The sequence below is a fragment of the Meleagris gallopavo genome, chromosome 6 (genome assembly GCF_905368555.1).
Source record: "Meleagris gallopavo chromosome 6, MGAL_WU_HG_1.1, whole genome shotgun sequence".
In the NCBI taxonomy this organism is placed as follows: domain Eukaryota; kingdom Metazoa; phylum Chordata; class Aves; order Galliformes; family Phasianidae; genus Meleagris; species Meleagris gallopavo.
This window is the reverse complement of record NC_139409.1, coordinates 42,183,772-42,200,318: the sequence shown is the minus strand read 5'-3', so window position 1 is coordinate 42,200,318 and position 16,547 is coordinate 42,183,772. Positions and strand designations below refer to the sequence as shown.

The 16,547-nt window shown below is 47.7% G+C and overlaps 2 protein-coding genes across 4 annotated transcripts; one reads left to right on the top strand and one right to left on the bottom strand.

The window, feature by feature from the left end:
• Positions 1 to 25: 25 nt before the first annotated feature.
• Positions 26 to 4,370, top strand: SNRPD1 (small nuclear ribonucleoprotein D1 polypeptide). 2 transcript variants are annotated; one of them, XM_085226497.1, is made up of 4 exons: positions 26 to 243; positions 781 to 857; positions 2,472 to 2,663; positions 4,194 to 4,370. In XM_085226497.1, exons 1-4 carry the CDS (start codon positions 230 to 232, stop codon positions 4,268 to 4,270), a joined length of 360 nt encoding a protein of 119 aa, XP_085082623.1. In that variant the 5' UTR covers positions 26 to 229; the 3' UTR covers positions 4,271 to 4,370. The 2 variants fall into 2 exon arrangements, with proteins under 2 accessions (XP_085082623.1, XP_010711259.1); XM_010712957.4 differs by lacking the exon at positions 26 to 243 and adding an exon at positions 495 to 695.
• A 1,037-nt stretch (positions 4,371 to 5,407) lies between these two features.
• SLC6A20 (solute carrier family 6 member 20) lies at positions 5,408 to 16,132 on the bottom strand. 2 transcript variants are annotated; one of them, XM_019616575.3, is made up of 12 exons: positions 15,908 to 16,132; positions 12,964 to 13,104; positions 12,301 to 12,392; positions 11,614 to 11,841; positions 10,427 to 10,537; positions 9,753 to 9,994; positions 9,353 to 9,515; positions 8,554 to 8,758; positions 6,770 to 6,929; positions 6,391 to 6,435; positions 6,270 to 6,304; positions 5,464 to 5,602 (listed from the first exon to the last, which is right to left on the bottom strand). In XM_019616575.3, exons 1-11 carry the CDS (start codon positions 16,026 to 16,028, stop codon positions 6,277 to 6,279), a joined length of 1,536 nt encoding a protein of 511 aa, XP_019472120.1. In that variant the 5' UTR covers positions 16,029 to 16,132; the 3' UTR covers positions 5,464 to 5,602; positions 6,270 to 6,276. The 2 variants fall into 2 exon arrangements, with proteins under 2 accessions (XP_010711257.1, XP_019472120.1); XM_010712955.4 differs by having other exon boundaries at positions 5,408 to 5,602; positions 6,270 to 6,435; positions 15,908 to 16,131.
• Between the last annotated feature and the right edge of the window lie 415 nt (positions 16,133 to 16,547).

The window sequence follows — 16,547 nt, the reverse complement described above, 5'->3', positions numbered from 1 at the left end:
AGCCCCGCGCAGGCGCGCTGTGGCCCGCCCCTTCCGCCGCGCCGCTTCCGCCCATTGATCGCAGCCGGCGGCGGCCGCTAGAGCTGCTGGGGCGCGGCCCGCTCGTCGGAGGCCCTGTTCCTCTCCGCCCGCGCTCGCAGCGCTCCCGCCGAGGGCTCTCCGTGTCCCCAGGGGCGGCCGCCGCTGCCCGCCGAAGGCCCCGCGGCCCCCGCGCCGTCCCGTCGGCGCTATGAAGCTCGTCAGGTGAGCGGATGGAGGCGGATCGCGGCGGGAAGCCCGCGTGCGCCGCCCGCCTTTTCCCCGCTCTCGGGCCGCCCGGCCTGGCGGGGCCTCGGCGCACCCTGGGCTCTGCGGCGGGCGGCCGGGCCTGCAGAGCGGGGCTGCCCGGGAAACTCCTCCGTGCGGCTGGGGGCGGAGCCGGGTAGAAGCGGCTTCACGCGGTACCGACTTCTAAAATGGCTTCTCCTTATTGCGGCTCTGAGCCGATGAAGTCACGCAGTATCCCGGGTTGGAAGGGATGCACGAGGGATCTCGAACACAACAGGGCGCCCGAAACCCAAACCCTATGTCTAAAGGAGTTGTCCCAGCACTGCCTGAGCCCGGTGCTGCCTTCCCAGGCCCTGGCTTTGGCCGATGGAGCACCGTCAGTGGAATTGACGGCAGCTGGGAACGTTTCACTTAGAACGCAGCACTCGGTACATATCTGTTCTCTGTAGCAGCATGTGGTTGGATAGGTATAAGGCTTAGTGTGACAGTGAACACCCTGTGCTTAATTCCTAGGTTTCTGATGAAGCTGAGTCACGAGACTGTGACCATCGAGTTGAAGAACGGGACGCAGGTGCATGGCACCATCACAGGTATGGTGTGCCAGCAGCCCCACAGTCTGACCAGAGCTGTGTGGGCTAAAGGAGACCAGTGCTGGCGCTGGTGTAAGCATGGCAACCTGAAATTACTGCAGCAGCATGCAGGCATTGGTGAGACAGTGTTAGTGCTGTATCAAAGAGCAATGGGCGTACAGCCTACGTGTTTGTAAGATGTTTCAGTACATCTTGGGGCTGGAACTTGGAGGTCCCTTCAGATAATAGTAAGTGCTGAATGTAGCTACAGCTTTGAGACAATCAAGATTTTAAATTTGAAAGCTTGAAAGTTGGTTGTGAGGACGATGTTTTTACCCTGCTTAAGGTATGGAAACACATATTTGTATGTGCACACATTGGTTTCATTAAATTGGCTTCTGAATGTATAGTTAAAGGGATCCTGGTCTCCTGCTGTAGCCTAAGGCCTGTCCTGCAAACAGGGGTGGGTGGGTGTGTGTCTGTGTGTAGGGAATCACTCCTGTGCAGGTCTGCACAGTGAGGGCACTCCTCCTCTTCCCTGAGCTGAAGGCTTTGAGAAAAGCCATTTTAGCTGATGAGTTGCCTCTTGTGCACAGGAAAGTGCATAGATGTTCTTGTTTGCTTTAGTAAGGTTAGAGGCTGATAGCATTCCAAGAATACTCATTTTAAAGTTGCTCAAAAGGCATCCAGATGTGCAGTATTCAGTAAAGCAAAGCCTTGTAGTTAACCTGATGACTGAGCTTGGTCTTGTTGCTGGTCTCTAACTTTAAAAACAAAAAAAAAAAAAACAAAAAAACAACCACCTAATAATAAAGATTTCTTAAAAATAGCTTAAGCGTGACAGAGTTGTATTACAAGGGATTGCTAGGTGCTTTCATTGGCCAGCAGCAATCTACTGAGATGTGGTGGGGTTAAAAGCATGTCATTTTTGCAGCCAGATCCATCAGCTTTGTTAGAACCTGTCTCTAATGGCAGCAGTCTGTGTGTCTCTACCCTCGTGTTCTGGCAGCCTTCGCTGTTGAGCAGAGTTTCTCTCATGCTGTGCTAAGAACCTCTAAAACCCTGCAATGTCATCTGTGGCTCTAAAATGATAGTCATCCCTGTACATGGGTGCACAAAGTGTGTTTGCAGCCGCAGTGCCACCTACAGTTGGTGCTTCTCATGCTAATATTAGATGTTTTTGATCAGAAAATAATGGTTGTACTTAACAAGGAAATGCAGTGTTTTTTTTTCCTACTCAAAAATTTGTTTTCCTGCTTTTTAAAGGAGTAAAGACAAATGTTATGGTTTTGTAATAAGTGGCAGTTTACTTTTTGTCCAGCGGAATCATTCTAAGCATTCACAGTGTTGCTGTGACTAAGACCTAGGAACAGATCCCTACAGCTGGTAGCAAGTGGCTCTTCCATTGGAAATATATCAGTGAAGTGTTGAGGACAGCAGCTGATAAATCAGCATAACTTAACAGAGGAAAAAAAGATGTAGTTTCTTCTTCCAGTTAGAGGCTTAATTAACGAATGGCGCAGATCCAGAAGTGCGTGTTAGCAAAGTCTTGAAGCGTGTGCACAATTAATAATAGCCGGAGAGGAGTCATCCTGTGTGTTTTCACTCTCTGAAATCAGACTTCTGCCATTTCAGGAGTGGATGTCAGTATGAATACTCATCTCAAGGCTGTGAAAATGACACTGAAGAACAGGGAGCCTGTACAGCTGGAGACACTGAGCATTCGGGGCAATAACATCCGATACTTCATTCTGCCAGACAGTTTGCCCCTGGACACCTTGCTAGTGGATGTTGAACCAAAAGTCAAGTCCAAGAAAAGAGAAGCAGGTCGGTGCATGATTTCCCAATCTCTGCTTGTTTTGCCTTGTCTTTGTTTTCATGCTCTTAGTCTGAAGGCATATGCTTGGAATATCTTAATTTCTGTATTGCTTTCATCTCTGAGGGTTTGTACTGAACTCACTCGCTCTGCCTTGCCTGCCTTTTTTGTGTCTGTAGTTTTCTTTCATGAGAAATTATTTATATGGCTTCTCATGCATCTGTTTTAAAATGTAAATGTCCTCAAGTGCAAGTAAATCTTAATCTGTCACGTTCTCAGAGGTAACACCAATGAGATGTACAATTCCTGCTTTCAAGATGTCTGCTTAGTTTCCCTTGTTCTGTGGGTAACTTCGTATTTAGCCTAATAAGAAAGTATAGAATTGCCTCAGGAATGTTGCTGAACCGAAATCCCACGTGGTAGTGGATACAAATAATTGCTGGAGAACTGAACTGGAGGGGCTTCAGAATGCAGAGGGAGCAGAGGCTGTGTTCCTGTGGATAAAGCCCTTTTCCTTAGATGCCTAACCAAGTGTAGGGAATGCTTCTGTTTTTATTCTACTCCGTTAACAATATCCAGTAAACTCCATGAAGTTTGTATGTGTCCTCAGGCAGTAAAAGTTTTGCCCAACAGTGTTAAACAGTGTGTCTTTCAAGAAATTAAAGGCAATTGTGCTCTAAAGTAACTGCTTGCCATTTCTCCTGTAATTTATGCCTAAGTATATGGACCTGCAGTCTTTGATGCTCTAAAAATGCATCATAATTAATCTTCTTATGTTAATAAAATGGAATAAGGAGCCCTTGGGGGTGTGCATCACAGGCTGAAATGACATTACCATCATCTGGACCGTAGAACCTCCAGCATTTCCTTCAGCCTGAATCATTTTGTGGTCTTTCTTCAGTGTGCCACGACACGGCAGCACTGAGAAGCAATGGGCTGGGAATCATGTCTGAAACTGGCACAGGCATTTTTGGAAACAGAATGGGCTGTCTGGTGTTGGGTCCCTTTAGAAATGCTACCTTTTAGTCTGCTGCGATCTGGGAGAAGGGGCTTGGAAATCTTAGAGTACGTTTTCCTTAAACACTGTACTTAATGAAATGGTGTGAGCTGTAAAAAAAAAAAAAAAAAAAAAAAAAAAAAACAAAAACCACCTTTCCAGGGATATGGGTAATAACTAAAGTGCCCTGTGCAGCAAAATGTTGCGATTTCTTTTTCTGATTCCTGAAGAACAAGGTTTTATCAAACAGAATAGGAATTGTCAGACTTCCCACAGTATTTGGAAGTATTATTGTTTCAGCTCCTTGTTGTCTGCAACAAAGTCAGAGATAGACAGTAGCCCATGGAAGCTGGGCACTGGAATGCCTAACACAGAAGATGACAGTGCTGTCTTAAGACATTCTGGGAATTAACAGGTTTAATATCTGACTTACTGCTTCCATGTGATGAGATGTTAGGTTGTTCATGCTTGCAGCAGAATGTTCTAATTTAAATTAAAGTATTCCAAGGTCTCACGTTTCATCCTTCCTGTTTTATTTGCTCAGTTGCTGGAAGAGGCCGTGGTCGAGGCCGTGGAAGAGGCCGGGGTCGTGGAAGAGGAAGAGGAGGCCCAAGACGATAACTTCTCCCATGCAACTGTTACCAAATGCTGGGCAACTTTGGATTTTTTTTTGTACAGGTCTTGTTTATGATGTCCATTTTTAATAAACCGAAAAGTGAAACAGGTGTCTTTCCTTTGTTAGTTAACTATGGGAAGGGAGGCATGCATTTCTAGAGGCTGCTGCAGACTAAGCGTGTCCTGTTGGTGTTAGGACTCAAGATTTCATCCACCCCTGAAGGCTGTGAAATGATCTCCTGCTCTTTACACCATAGAGATAGACTTATGTTGATGCACTCTGAAAATGTTTGAAACAAAATCCCTCTTTTATAAGGCACTTGCCATCTTCTAATGGTTACGTAATCAAGGCACTGCATTTAGAACCTGTGTCCCATGAGCGTGTCTCTTGTGTTCTTCATTGACCTCTTTACAAGTTCATAGATAAAATTTTACTGTTTTCTGCTACACGATGCTTAAAATTTAAGCATGGTACTTCTATAGAACATTAACACGAGCAAATGAAACAGTTCTGTGGAACTGCTGGACTGTTGCATCTCATGATTGAAATTAAAGTACACTTGGATATGAACTTTGTCAAAGCTAGTTGTGTGGCATACTGGGTGTTGGTTGGCTTATAGGCAGCTTATTGATTACAGGCATTTGTAATGTTTGTTCAGTGCATCCCTAGCAAAATGTACAGCGCAGGGCAGAACTGCGCACTGGAATTGAAAGTTCACTTCTGGAGACAAGAACTTCTGCAGTTTGGATATAAACTGCGTTGCTGAACATGGATGTAATACACATGATTAATGTTGGCTTTCTGGAGTGGCAGGGATATTTGCCAGTACTTCAGTGCAGGAATGTGCCTGCTTGGTTGCTCCTTTTTCCAGATAGGCAGTGCTACAGCAGAGAGGGGAAGAATTGCCTAACAGATGGCATTGGTTAATTCGTGCTAGCTAGAGCATTTGTGAGCTGCTGTTTTGCTTCTCCCCCTCTTAGAGAGGCCATATTAAAGCTTCATCTTGTTACAGGAGAGCTTGTTTTCTGAACCACTGAGGGACCTCCCAAGAGCACTTTTTGGTAAATATAGCACCAAGATTCTCCAATCTCTAAGTAGCTGCTACAAGTAATGGTTGCTGCTGGCTTCCAGAAGTGCCTGGTCACTGGTGGTGCGGGTAAGGTCTTTCCCAATCCAATTCTCTGCGTTCATGCGACAGTGGAGACTCTTTCCCTCTTCAGTCTCTTCCTTACGAAAGTTAGGAGTGCCCCCAGGGGTATGCACATGGTGGATGAGGCCACCAGCAGCCCTATCACTGCCAGGGCGTAGCTGGGGTAGTCCCTTGTCACCAGTTGCCCCTACAAGGGAGAGAAGGAGCGTTGGATCTGGTTTGCTACATCCCAAAGTCATTCTGGCCACGTGTTTATTTAAATGGGCCAGCAGAGAAGCACAGGCACTGCTGCCTGAGGTGAAACTGCTCATGAGTGTCCTCAGCGCTGTTCTTTGTCCCACCTCACGGCCTTAAAACTGATAATGAGAACAGAGCTGCTGTAGCTGTTACGTGTGATTTTGGCTTTGGTTTGCTTCTCTTAACAAGGTGGCTCCACATGGATGTGTGGCTTCATTCTGCTCCTGGGCCCGTGGGCTCACGCTGACGCTCGGTCAGCAGGGCAGGCCCTCAGCAGGCTCCCAAATAAGTGGTGGCATGAAAACCAAGTGCTTAATTTGTTTCTACATGCTAGGAACATTTTCACAGAAGGTTATGAGCCAATTGCTTACCCAGCAGTCATTCCTTTGGAATAAACAAGCAGTTAAGCATTCTTAAAATGTGCTTTGGCCGTGAAGAAAAATGTTTATGGCAATCTTGAAAGCTTTTAGCTTGTGAAAGCCAGCAGCAGCTTTGTTCAGTTGAACTAGCACTATTTTTTTTTTAATTATTTTTTTTTTACTTTTGAAGTTGATATTGGTCTTGAGGGAACTAATGGAAGTGTGTTTGTTTGTTTTAAAACAAAGCAGTTGTGTTACCTGTGTGCTATCCCACGCTTGGTACTGAAGGGTTCCTGTGAGGATATAGTCGGTGAGGTAAAATATAAACAGGCTTATAATGAGCAAAGGGCTAGCAAAAGCCCACATTGTTTTCCAGTACCAGTTTAGCTTGCGTCCAATCATTGTGTGAAGATCTTTCTCAAATCTGTGTTTAAAAACAGAAACAAAAACACAACATATTCCTGCGTATGTTCAATCTGCACCCTCATCTGCGTCACTTCAGAAGCACCTAAAGAAGAAAATGCAAGCAGGAGTGAAGAGCATACTTGGCCGGGAGGGGTAATGAGCAAAGAACTGTTGCCTGAAAAACTGCTTCATGCGGATTAGAGAGTGAGGTTGGAATGACGAGGCCCCTTCACCTTGCTGGGAGCAGAACCTAGCAGAAAAAAATAGCCCCAGGTGGCGGTTCTAGTACTGGCCTGCGGCTGCCACCCCACCTCACTCTGGCTATGAGAAAAAAGGAGGTGTTGAGCTGTTACCTTCTTAGCCCGTAGATGTAGCACACAGCAATGGTTTCTACCAGCACGATGAGCAGCAGCGAGAGGGTGGCTGCGTAGTCATTGAATATGTCAAACCAGTAGTTCCCAGCCTCCATGGTAAATATGAGACCAATGATGCAGTTAATGAAACACACAAAACCTGCATGGAAAAAACAGAGACCCTGCCCTTGTACCTGGAAATCGAACCGCATGAGGAGCATGTAGTGTTTATCTTGGGAATGCCTGCTGTTGCAGGGGCTGGAGAAAGCCTGAATGACTTCCCCATATATATCAGGCCTGTATTTCAGTACTTAGCGACATGGCAGCACACAAGACATGAACACCATCCCTGGAGATGTTTAAGATGAGGTTGGATGGGGCCCTGGGCAGCCTGGTCTAGTATCAGAGCTGGAGGTTGGTGGCCCTGCCTGTGACAGGGGGGCTGGAACTAGATCCTTGATGTCCCTTCCATCCCAAGCCATTCTGTGATTCTTTGCTCTTGATACAGATCTCAAAGTGCCATGGGTTGCAAAAGAGAGTCAAGTTTTTGCCCTCTGACAAAGGTGTGGCCCACGTGCGTGTTTGTGAATGTTCTGCTGTATCCTTTAACTGCCAACCTACTGCACAGTTGCAGCACACCCTCACCACTGAGTGAGGAAAACTGTGTGCTAGTCATGGCCTTGGCAAGCCCTTTGTTCCTGCTGGGCTCTTCAGCTGTGAGCTACTGCAGCTTCTGGGCACTGTGTGTGTTACTGAGCTATTCACACTCATCTCTCTTGTCTGCCTGATGAAAACATGGATTTTAAATGCTTCCTCCCACGCTCTTTTGTCTGTGTGGAGGACTCTGAATTCTGGTTGATAGTAACAGTGGTAAAATAGTTTTTCCCATCTGGGGATGGTGGTGACATGTATGCAAAACTGCTGAGCCACTTGCTACACATGTCCTGGCCTTCCTCCTGGCCCTTTGTGCAATGCAATCATGCAGCATGCGTGGGACAGCCAGGGAACAAGGCTTAGCCAAAATGGTTTCACAAGAGGCAGGTCTTGCCTGACCAGCCTCATCTCCTTCTATGACTGGATGACCATTGGTTGAGGAAAAGCAGTGGATGTAATCTACCTAAACTTTAGTAAAGGCTGTAACTGTCCTCCTCAGCATTCTCTTGCAGAAGCTGGCAGCCCAGCTGGATGCTCGTGAGTGGAGTTAAATCCAGCTGGTGACACAATGAGTGGTGTTCCCCAGTAGTCGGTATTGGGGCTGGACTGATTTAATATCTTTACTGATTATCTGGATGAGGGGGTTGAGTGCATCCTTAGTAAGTTTGCAGATGACACCAAGTTGGGAGGAAGTGTTGATCTGTCTGAGGGTAGAAAGGCCCTACAGAGGGGTCTGGACAGGATGAATCAATGGGCTGAAGCCAACTGCATGAGCTTCAGCAAGACCAAGTGCCTGGTCCTGCACTTGGATTCCAGTTGGATATTAGAAAAAGTCTCTTCAGAGAGCAGTGAGGCAGTGGCACAGGCTGCCCAGGGAGCTGGTTGTCACATCCCTGGAGGTGTTCAAGAACCATGTGGATGTGGCACTGAGGGACATGGTTAATGGGCATGGAGATGATGGGTTGACAGCTGGACTAGATGATCTTAGAGGTCTATTCCAGCCTTACCAATTCTGTGATTCCATGCCTTTCTCTCCTTGAGGACAGAGGGATGCTGAGGGGCTGTGGGGCAGCATGCTATGCATGCCTGCTCTTCCTTGTGGCCACGGGTACCGCACTGCAGGCACTTACCAGAGATCACCTCCTTAGAGAAGCGTGAGGTGATGGCCTTGCTGTCGGTCAGAGGCGTAAGGATGGCGGCGATGTTGCCCAGCATGCTGCCAATGCCCAGCATTAGCAGCATGGCAAAGTAGAGCACAGAGTACAGCTGAGACACCTCCATGTTTTTGATGGCTTCTGAGTAGACAATGAATGCCAACCCAGTTCCTTGGACAGCCTGTTGACAGGAAGGAGGCAGTGAGTGAGTTGGGGGCTTGGCCATCTATAAGCTTATGATAAGGAATCATTTCAGAGGGGAAGGAAGTCAAATTCCTTGTAGTGCCTTTCAATTTGACGCTCCAGGGATGCAGAATGTGCCAAGCAAGGGGGACTGAAGCCCAGACAAAATGCAAAGCAGCCCCTTTGGAAAGCTGCATGGAGGAAAAGGACCAGGAAGTGTTAGTGGACAGCTGGCTGCACGTGAGCTAGCAGTGTGCCTCTGAAAAAGAGGAGGTCTGTTGGGGAGACCTGATTGCTCTCTACAGCTGCCTGAAAGGAGACTGCGGTGAGGTGGTGATCGGCCTCTTCTCCCAGGTAACAGCAATAGAATGAGAGGGAATGGCCTCAAGTTGCACCAAAGGAGGTTCAGGTTGGATATTATGAAACATTTCTTCTCAGGGAGGTGGTGCAGTCATCGTCCCTGGCGGTCTTCAAGAACTGTGTGGTTGTGGCACTGAGGGATGTGGTCAGTGGGCATGGTGGGGGTGGGTTGGTGATTGTGCTAGGTGATCTGAGAGGTCTTTTTCAGCCTTAATTATTCTGTGATTCTTACCGTGTCTAACTCAGCTTCTAAGCTGCAGTTTTTCAGCTGGGGCAACAACTGGGCATACTCCTGTGGGTGGGCAGCCATGAGGTAGTCCTTCATTTCACTGAGGTTGTCTGCTGTCAAGGAGCCTTCTTCCAAATCGAAAGTATTCATCAGCAGCAGGATCACCCTGTGGTGGATGGCTGGAGTTTAGTGCCCATTGCAGATGGAACAGAGCTGCCAGGGCCAAGTGAGGGAAAGAGGTTGGGGGAGTGCTGCCTGGGGATGCCTGGTCCCAACGGCCTCATCACCTTCACTAGAGCAGTCCTAGATCTGGTGCTGCATGCTGTTGTTTGTTCACCTCCCATTTAATTTGCAAGGAATGGCTTCTAGTGGCAAAGAAGTAAACAAAATACCCAGCTCTTACTTGTTTATGCAGCTTTCGTAGTTAAACGTCGCCTTAAAGCCATAAATGGAGAAAGTCACGATGCTGGCGAATATGGACGTGGTGCTGTTGATGAGGGAGACGATGATGGCGTGCCGCTCACAGTTGTTGCTCGGATCATTGTAGCTGGCAAAGGCAATGAGGCTGCCAAAGCCCAGACCCAGTGAGAAGAAGATCTGTGTGGCGGCGCTGATCCACGTTTTGGGGTTCGACAGCTGCTCCAGCTGCAAAACCAGACGGGAGGATGGGGCTGTGAAGCTGCACACTTTGTACTGCCCCTTGGAGACTGTAGGGACGGGGACTGGGACAGCGACTGTGATGAGGTTATGCCCACACCCAGGAGTGAAGGGTTGGGTCCCTTTGCACAACCTTTTTAACTCAGGGCCGTAGGTCTAGCAGGATTACTGCACAGTTTGGAAGCAGTACACTGCAGGTGGCGTTAGAGGGCATCCTTCTCTGCAGGAAAGCAAAGGAGTGGGCGATGTGACAGGGAAGCCACTAGCAGCTCACTGCTGGGGACTTTCAGACAGTGTCACACCAGGGCTACCAATGGAAAAACTCTGTTAAGAAGAAAGGCAGCATTGCCACCTTTTGAAAACCTACACATTCAGTCACTAATAACATCTAGTTAAAAGTTCAGTGCTGTTTTTCCATACCTTTGGAGTAAACATGTATATCAACCCGTTGACAGCTCCGTGAAGTGTCAGTCCTCTGATGAGGTATATGATGAGAACACAGTATGGCAAGGAGGCTGTGACATAGACGACCTATGGGAAGGAAGGGGAACATCTCAGTAGTGCACATGAAGAACTGCCATTATTGTATTTGTTATCTGTACTACCCTTTAAACGAATATTTTCAGGTAAATCTAAAAATTTAGATTTTTATTGTTAATAAAGCTCTATGCTACTGTTCCAAGGGTCTTCTCATTAAGAGAAAATTTAAAACATTTGCAGCTTTTCTGAGCTCAGCTCTGCATTTAGTGAAATAATATTGGTTTGCTCATCAAAGGTCAACATCTGCTCTAAGAGAAAGGACTGCAGACCTAAAGGATCAAAATCAAACTGAATGACAACATCCTAATTTGGATATAAAAAAAGACTTTAGATAAATGAATCTAAGCTACCACAGGGAGAGTCAGGCACAAAAAAAAGGAAGAAGACAAGCAACCTCTCTCTGCATACATTCTGATGATTCATCTAAAAACTTGTGTAAAAACTGACTCACGAGCCAGGGACAAGTATGAGGGTGGGCTCAATAGAGCCATGCCAACCTCTTCTGATGTTGGAATGCCAATAGGGAAGAAACCCAACAACACTACATTTGGCTGAGTGGCAGCTCCTTATGGAAGAAGCAGGTTTGTATCTTCAGGCATCTGTCTTTCCTTGCAACAAGACTTGACTTGAAATGCATCAGTTTTGTGTTCCTCAGCAGAACAGCCCTGTGCCCGTCTCATAAACCCTTCTGTTCTGTTGCAAATACACTAGGGTTGCTCTTTCTTGCACTGAGGTGCCCCTTCCATTGCTATGCATTGTCAGTACATCTTTGCTATTTTATTGGGGTCATTTTTGCCCACAAACCCAGCTGCAGCAAGTTTCAGAGGTTACTCTTAGTTAGCAGTCTCTTGGGCTTCTGTGCTTGTCTAATGCGATTTGTGGATTACAGCACTCAGCCCTGTTCTCAGTGAAGGCTCTTAGGACATTTCTTTCCTCCCCCTCCTCATAACTTCTGCGGCAGATAAAAAGAAAGCAAAAAGACCAAGTAGACCTCTTTTTCTCTTGCAAAGCCTGAGGAATAGGTGTCTCCTGCCACCATCAGCACCAACAGGGTGCTTGCCCCTTACCTTGCCTGTGGACGCGGTGCCACGGAGGATGCAGAGGTAGACCACCAGCCAGGCCAGTGTGAGGCACAGTGCCTGCTCCCACTGCACGTTCCCACTGGTCTCAAGTGAGGGGGAGATGTTCAGGGTCTGCCGGTACCAAAAGTACTGGGTGGAAGATGTCTTCTCGCACTCCTCCTCGTACCCTGTGCGGTTGCTGTTCAGGGGGCAGGTGGCCCATGGCAGTGGGTTCTGGAAGGGAGAGAGGACAGCAGTGGAAATAGAGGTTAGGGAAGCTTTTCCCTTGGGGCTGGCTTGTCCCCATGTTGTACCACCTGGCCCTGTGCTGACACCATCCCTTGGTAGTGAGGCCAGGGAACTACTCACTCTCCAAGGGCTGATCCTCTCCTCTGGAGACGACCCTCTCTCTCCCAGAGAGGACTGAGCCTCTTTGATCATCTTACCTGAAGCCAACCCCATCTCCTAAGGATGACTTTCTCCCCGGGGACCAACCCTCTCCCAGATGACCAGCCTCTCCAACCATCTCTGCTGGAGCCAAGCATATCTTCTAGCTCTGAGCTTCTCCCAGAGGACTGAACTCCTGCTCTGGAGCACATGATGTGGACTATCCCAGAGCCAAGCAATGTCCAGTACCAGTGCAAAGCCCTGGTCCTCCATGGGGCTAAGCCACACCACCAGGCACCCATGTACCTGGAAGGAGTGGAAGAGGTACCAGAAGGCCCAGGCATTGATCACGTTGTAGTACATGGAGAGGAAGAAGGAGACGACCACACTGGCAACGCCTGCAGGTGGAAGAGAGTGAGCGGTCAGTGGCAAAGCCCAGAAGCCAGTAACGGCAAGATGGCCTCCTCCTGTCAGGTCTGGCCTGAACTGAGCTCTACGCTTCAGTCACCCTGGTGAGTGAACATTCAATTTATTGTTACAACAAAACATGCATGTAAGCAAGCTCACTTGGGCCATGGGGGTGATTTAATGTCTTAATAAAGTTGCGAAGTCTGAGCTCTGATATATACAAAGCTATAGTGAGGAAGCCAAAGCCCCAGGTTGCTGCTCTGTGGGGCTGACGCTCAGCATGGGCACCCTGGGGCTGAGTTTGGCTCTGATCTTCAGGCTGCCACCATTCTGGCAGCCTGCCCCAGGGCAGTGGGGGGCTCAGGCCTCTGTGCCTGAGCAAGGTTCAGCACCAGTGCTAGGAAAGGGAGGGGGAAAATGCCCAGCATTTGCTAAGCCTGTTGGAAACCCATCTCTTGCCTGTTTTCATCTATGAAGGACAAATTATCTGTGTTCCTTAGGTACTTTAAAAAAAAAAAAAAAAAAAAGCAACAAAATAAAAGATGGAAATAGAGGACATACCAACCCCACAGAGGTAGGGGCTTATTATTTTCCAGGCTCCGATGCTGCCCTTGCGCATGCGCTGCCCCACTGCCAGCTCCAGGTAGAGCAGCGGCATCCCCTCCACGATCAGCATGATGACGTATGGGATCAAAAAGCCACCTGCAAGGGAAAACAGACAGTGTCCAGCATACCGTCAGCCTATAAATACTGCACTGCACTCTCAGCAGCCAAGTTGCCCCAGTGGTGGTGGCTGGCTGGCTCCTGTCCCAGCACATTTGTTCAGGAGCACGACACAGCCTGAGGGACATCTCTTGGGGTTTCAGCAGGTGTCCTGGCCAGGACCAGGAATTTTCCATGGGCATTTGGCAGGGCTGGGATTTTTGTTGTTCAACTGTGGGTCACCAACGGCTGGAGCAATGTGCAGAGCTGTTAACAGGTAACAACATGCCACGCTGACCTCTGTGCTAAGACAAATGAAGGCAAGTAGAAGTGGGCTTTACATGCAGCATTCTGTGATAGGGAGCAAAGCAGTAGCAATATCCACATAGAATGGAGAATTTTAGTAATGTATTGAAGCCTGGCAGGAAGGAGGGAAGAAGGTGAAGAGCAGGATGTGCATTAGCTTGAATTTCTGGTGGGAAGACAAAATCCTTTCCCTTCATATCAAGAAAGAGCTGCTGACTGAGTCAAACCCTGGATTTCTTCCTGAAGCCTTTCCTGGTTCTCTTTTTATAGCGAGCCAAAAAATTTACGTAAATATCTCTTATGTAGGATTTAATCTGTGGCATTAACATTCTTCACGATGGGCTTGGTGCAGTGGCACAGAAGAATGGGCTCCGGCAGTGGCCGAGGCAAAGGACTGGAAATAAACACTGAGCAATAATCCGGTTTATTCTTGGAATTAATGTCCTACCGCCCAACTCTGTCTTTACTAACAAGGCCTTTGTTAGCCTGTTAGGTAACTTCCCATGCCACAAGGGAGGCAATCGATCTGTTGGGCCTGACAGGGCTGGCCGTGCTCCCTGCAAAGAGGAGGCCAAGGGGCAGCTGCCAGCATCCCTGGGTGCCTGGCATACCCAGCACTTGAATTCCTGCAGCACTGTTTTGTTTGGTGTGAGTCTTGCGGCCCCCTGGAAAGGCACTCAATGCTTTCTAAGAGGGCAGTGAAAGTAATTAGGAGAAGAAAAGCCTGCTGTCAGGAGTTTTGGACAAACAATAAGGAGAACTGCTGCTCCCCTGGGAAATTTAACCAGGAGGACAGAACTAGTGGAGAAACTGCTCTTAGAAAAACATGCTTTTCAGAAAACACTTGATTTTATTTACTCTTTTTCTATGGTTTATCAATGTTCCAGTTTGGGTTATGTGTCAGAGAATTTTCACCATCTACTATGCTATTGACATAAGGACAAACCACAAAACCTCCTCCTCAGTGTTTGAGTTCTGCTGTCAGGGTGTCTGCCAAGACGAGCTGTTGGAGCACATGTGTGCAGTTTAATTGCATGCAGGCACCTGAGTGTTGTGCCAGAGCTCAGTGTTGGACATGAAGCCTTTACTCTCCAAAACCTCTGCCTTGATAAGTATTCCCAGAATCCAGCCCTTCCATCACTTCTGATCTCAGAAATCAGAATCATAGAATGGCCTGGGTTGAAAAAGACCACAATGATCATCTAGTTTCAACCCCCCTGCTGTGTGCAGGGTTGCCAACCAAATGGTTAGGAAACTTCAGACACAGCAGCATTTTGCTTCTGCTGTAGTTCTGTCCATTGCATTGTCTGATTTTTCTGACCCAATCCCTCAGGGCAGCTCTGATGTGGTCCTGGCACTGAGCTGGCTTCTCAACAACCAGCATGAACCACATCCCACCACCTCTGCATTTAAAAGCAAGCCGTGAGTCAACGCTCATTGCACAAAATGAACAAGAACAACTGAAACACCTGTGTGTGTTTCTTTCCTGAAAGGAACAAGTCAGAAGCAGACCAGCAGTAAATGAGGCAGATACTGATCACGTTGCTTAATGCATGTATAAGATGGGTCCAATGCTCTGACAATGGATACAGCATGGGAAATAATATAAAACTGGGGTGGTTTATGAAAACAGACAGTTTCTGCACAGGTAGTTCTTCAGTAAATGCCAGTAAACCAGAGATAGTTATACACTAAAAGAGATTGTTAGTGGTGTTTTTCAATTAACTAATTAAATGACTTTCAATTTCTAAGGAACAACATCCATGGCTGCTATATGATTTGGATATCACCTTTCTCCAGTTTGGACCTAGGAGAGGGATGGACTTTCAAAGGTGGTGACTGGGCATTTTTGAGCCCATTTATTCCCTATTTTCAAAGCTTCCTGTGGGGCATTAGCACAGGAGCTCCTGCTGATTGAGGATTTTCATCCAAATTCAAGGCAGCTTTGCAGACAAGTTACTCCCGGACTAAGGTTTGTATAAAGGACAACACATTAATGACAGCTCCTTGATATGTTACAGCAGATCCTTCAATCAACTCAGTGTGAACATCTTCCCACCTCTTACTTGATTCAGTTACCTCTCAGTGAAATTGTGAGGATCTGAACTCATTTCTGATGCCTTCAGAGTGGCTTGAGGGGGCAGGAAAGCAATATGTAAATATCATACGGACCTACAGTTCTCACTCTGCTTTTACAAAACATGGGGCTTCCCACAGTTCCATTGTTCTTCTGACAAGTGAGTGCTGTGTAGGGGCAGCGGTCAGGTGAACATCTTATGCTAAAGAACACATAAAACAAAGCAGACAAACCCTGAGCCAGCTGTATGTTGTCCCCTCCTTGCACAGTACAAGGAACTTTCCTCCTGAAACACGCAGAAGAAAAAACTGACCTCCTGCTCTGCTCCAGACCCTGGTGGGGTCAACAAGGACAAAACGTCTCTGGAGCTCATCATCACACTTCTAGAGGCAGAAAGCGAGAAATGCAAACTGCACTTACCTCCACCATACATCTGACACAAATATGGGAATCTCCAGACATTCCCCAGCCCCACGGCATAAGAGATGCAGGCGAAAACAAACTGCAAGGGGTTGTCCCACAGCGGCCGGGCCTTCTCCATGTCCTGCAGGTGGGCAGCTGTCCTGTTGCTGCTGCCAGCCCACAGGTGCTCTGCCAGCCCTGCACCGCCTCCACGCCAGCCCGGCTGTGAGGGGAGGGCAAGGCAGAGGCATGCTTGCCAATTCCTATCAAGCTTTTTAATTACTAATCTTATTAACAGGCACATACTGAAGTAGGAATGCTGGTAAATAGATTATAGACACACACACAGCACTATAAAATTGATACTTGGGTGAATAGCTGCCTGGGCTTTGACGGGCATTTCTGGGAAGGAGGTGAGCCCAGGGATTTTCATTGCTCACGTGCTGATTTGACACTGGAAGGGAGCAACAATGGGGCTGCGGCTTGGTTTGGGACAGTGAAAAAGGCTTCTCCATATGGCTACCTTCTCTAGGTGTGGTGTCTGTGTGCCTGGATCTCATGACATGGGGAAGATCTTTCTGCACCATCATGGCTGTTTGCAGTGGCTGTCAGAGCTGGCTGTTACTTAAAAGTGTCCGTTGTCCTCAGGAGGTCATTG

What these genes read in the sequence shown, in the direction of transcription:
- SNRPD1 (XM_085226497.1), top strand. An exon ending in GGTGCATGGCACCATCACAG is followed by an intron (nt 858 to 2,471) that starts GTATGGTGTGCC and finishes CTGCCATTTCAG; the next exon opens with GAGTGGATGTCAGTATGAAT. An exon ending in GTCCAAGAAAAGAGAAGCAG is followed by an intron (nt 2,664 to 4,193) that starts GTCGGTGCATGA and finishes TTATTTGCTCAG; the next exon opens with TTGCTGGAAGAGGCCGTGGT.
- SLC6A20 (XM_010712955.4), bottom strand. Translation starts at nt 16,028, where the DNA reads ATGGAGAAGGCCCGGCCGCTGTGGGACAACCCCTTGCAGTTTGTTTTC. An exon ending in TAGAAGCTGAGTTAGACACG is followed by an intron (nt 8,759 to 9,352) that starts GTAAGAATCACA and finishes TCCTGTCAACAG; the next exon opens with GCTGTCCAAGGAACTGGGTT. An exon ending in AAGCGTGGGATAGCACACAG is followed by an intron (nt 5,603 to 6,269) that starts GTAACACAACTG and finishes TCTCCCTTGTAG; the next exon opens with GGGCAACTGGTGACAAGGGA.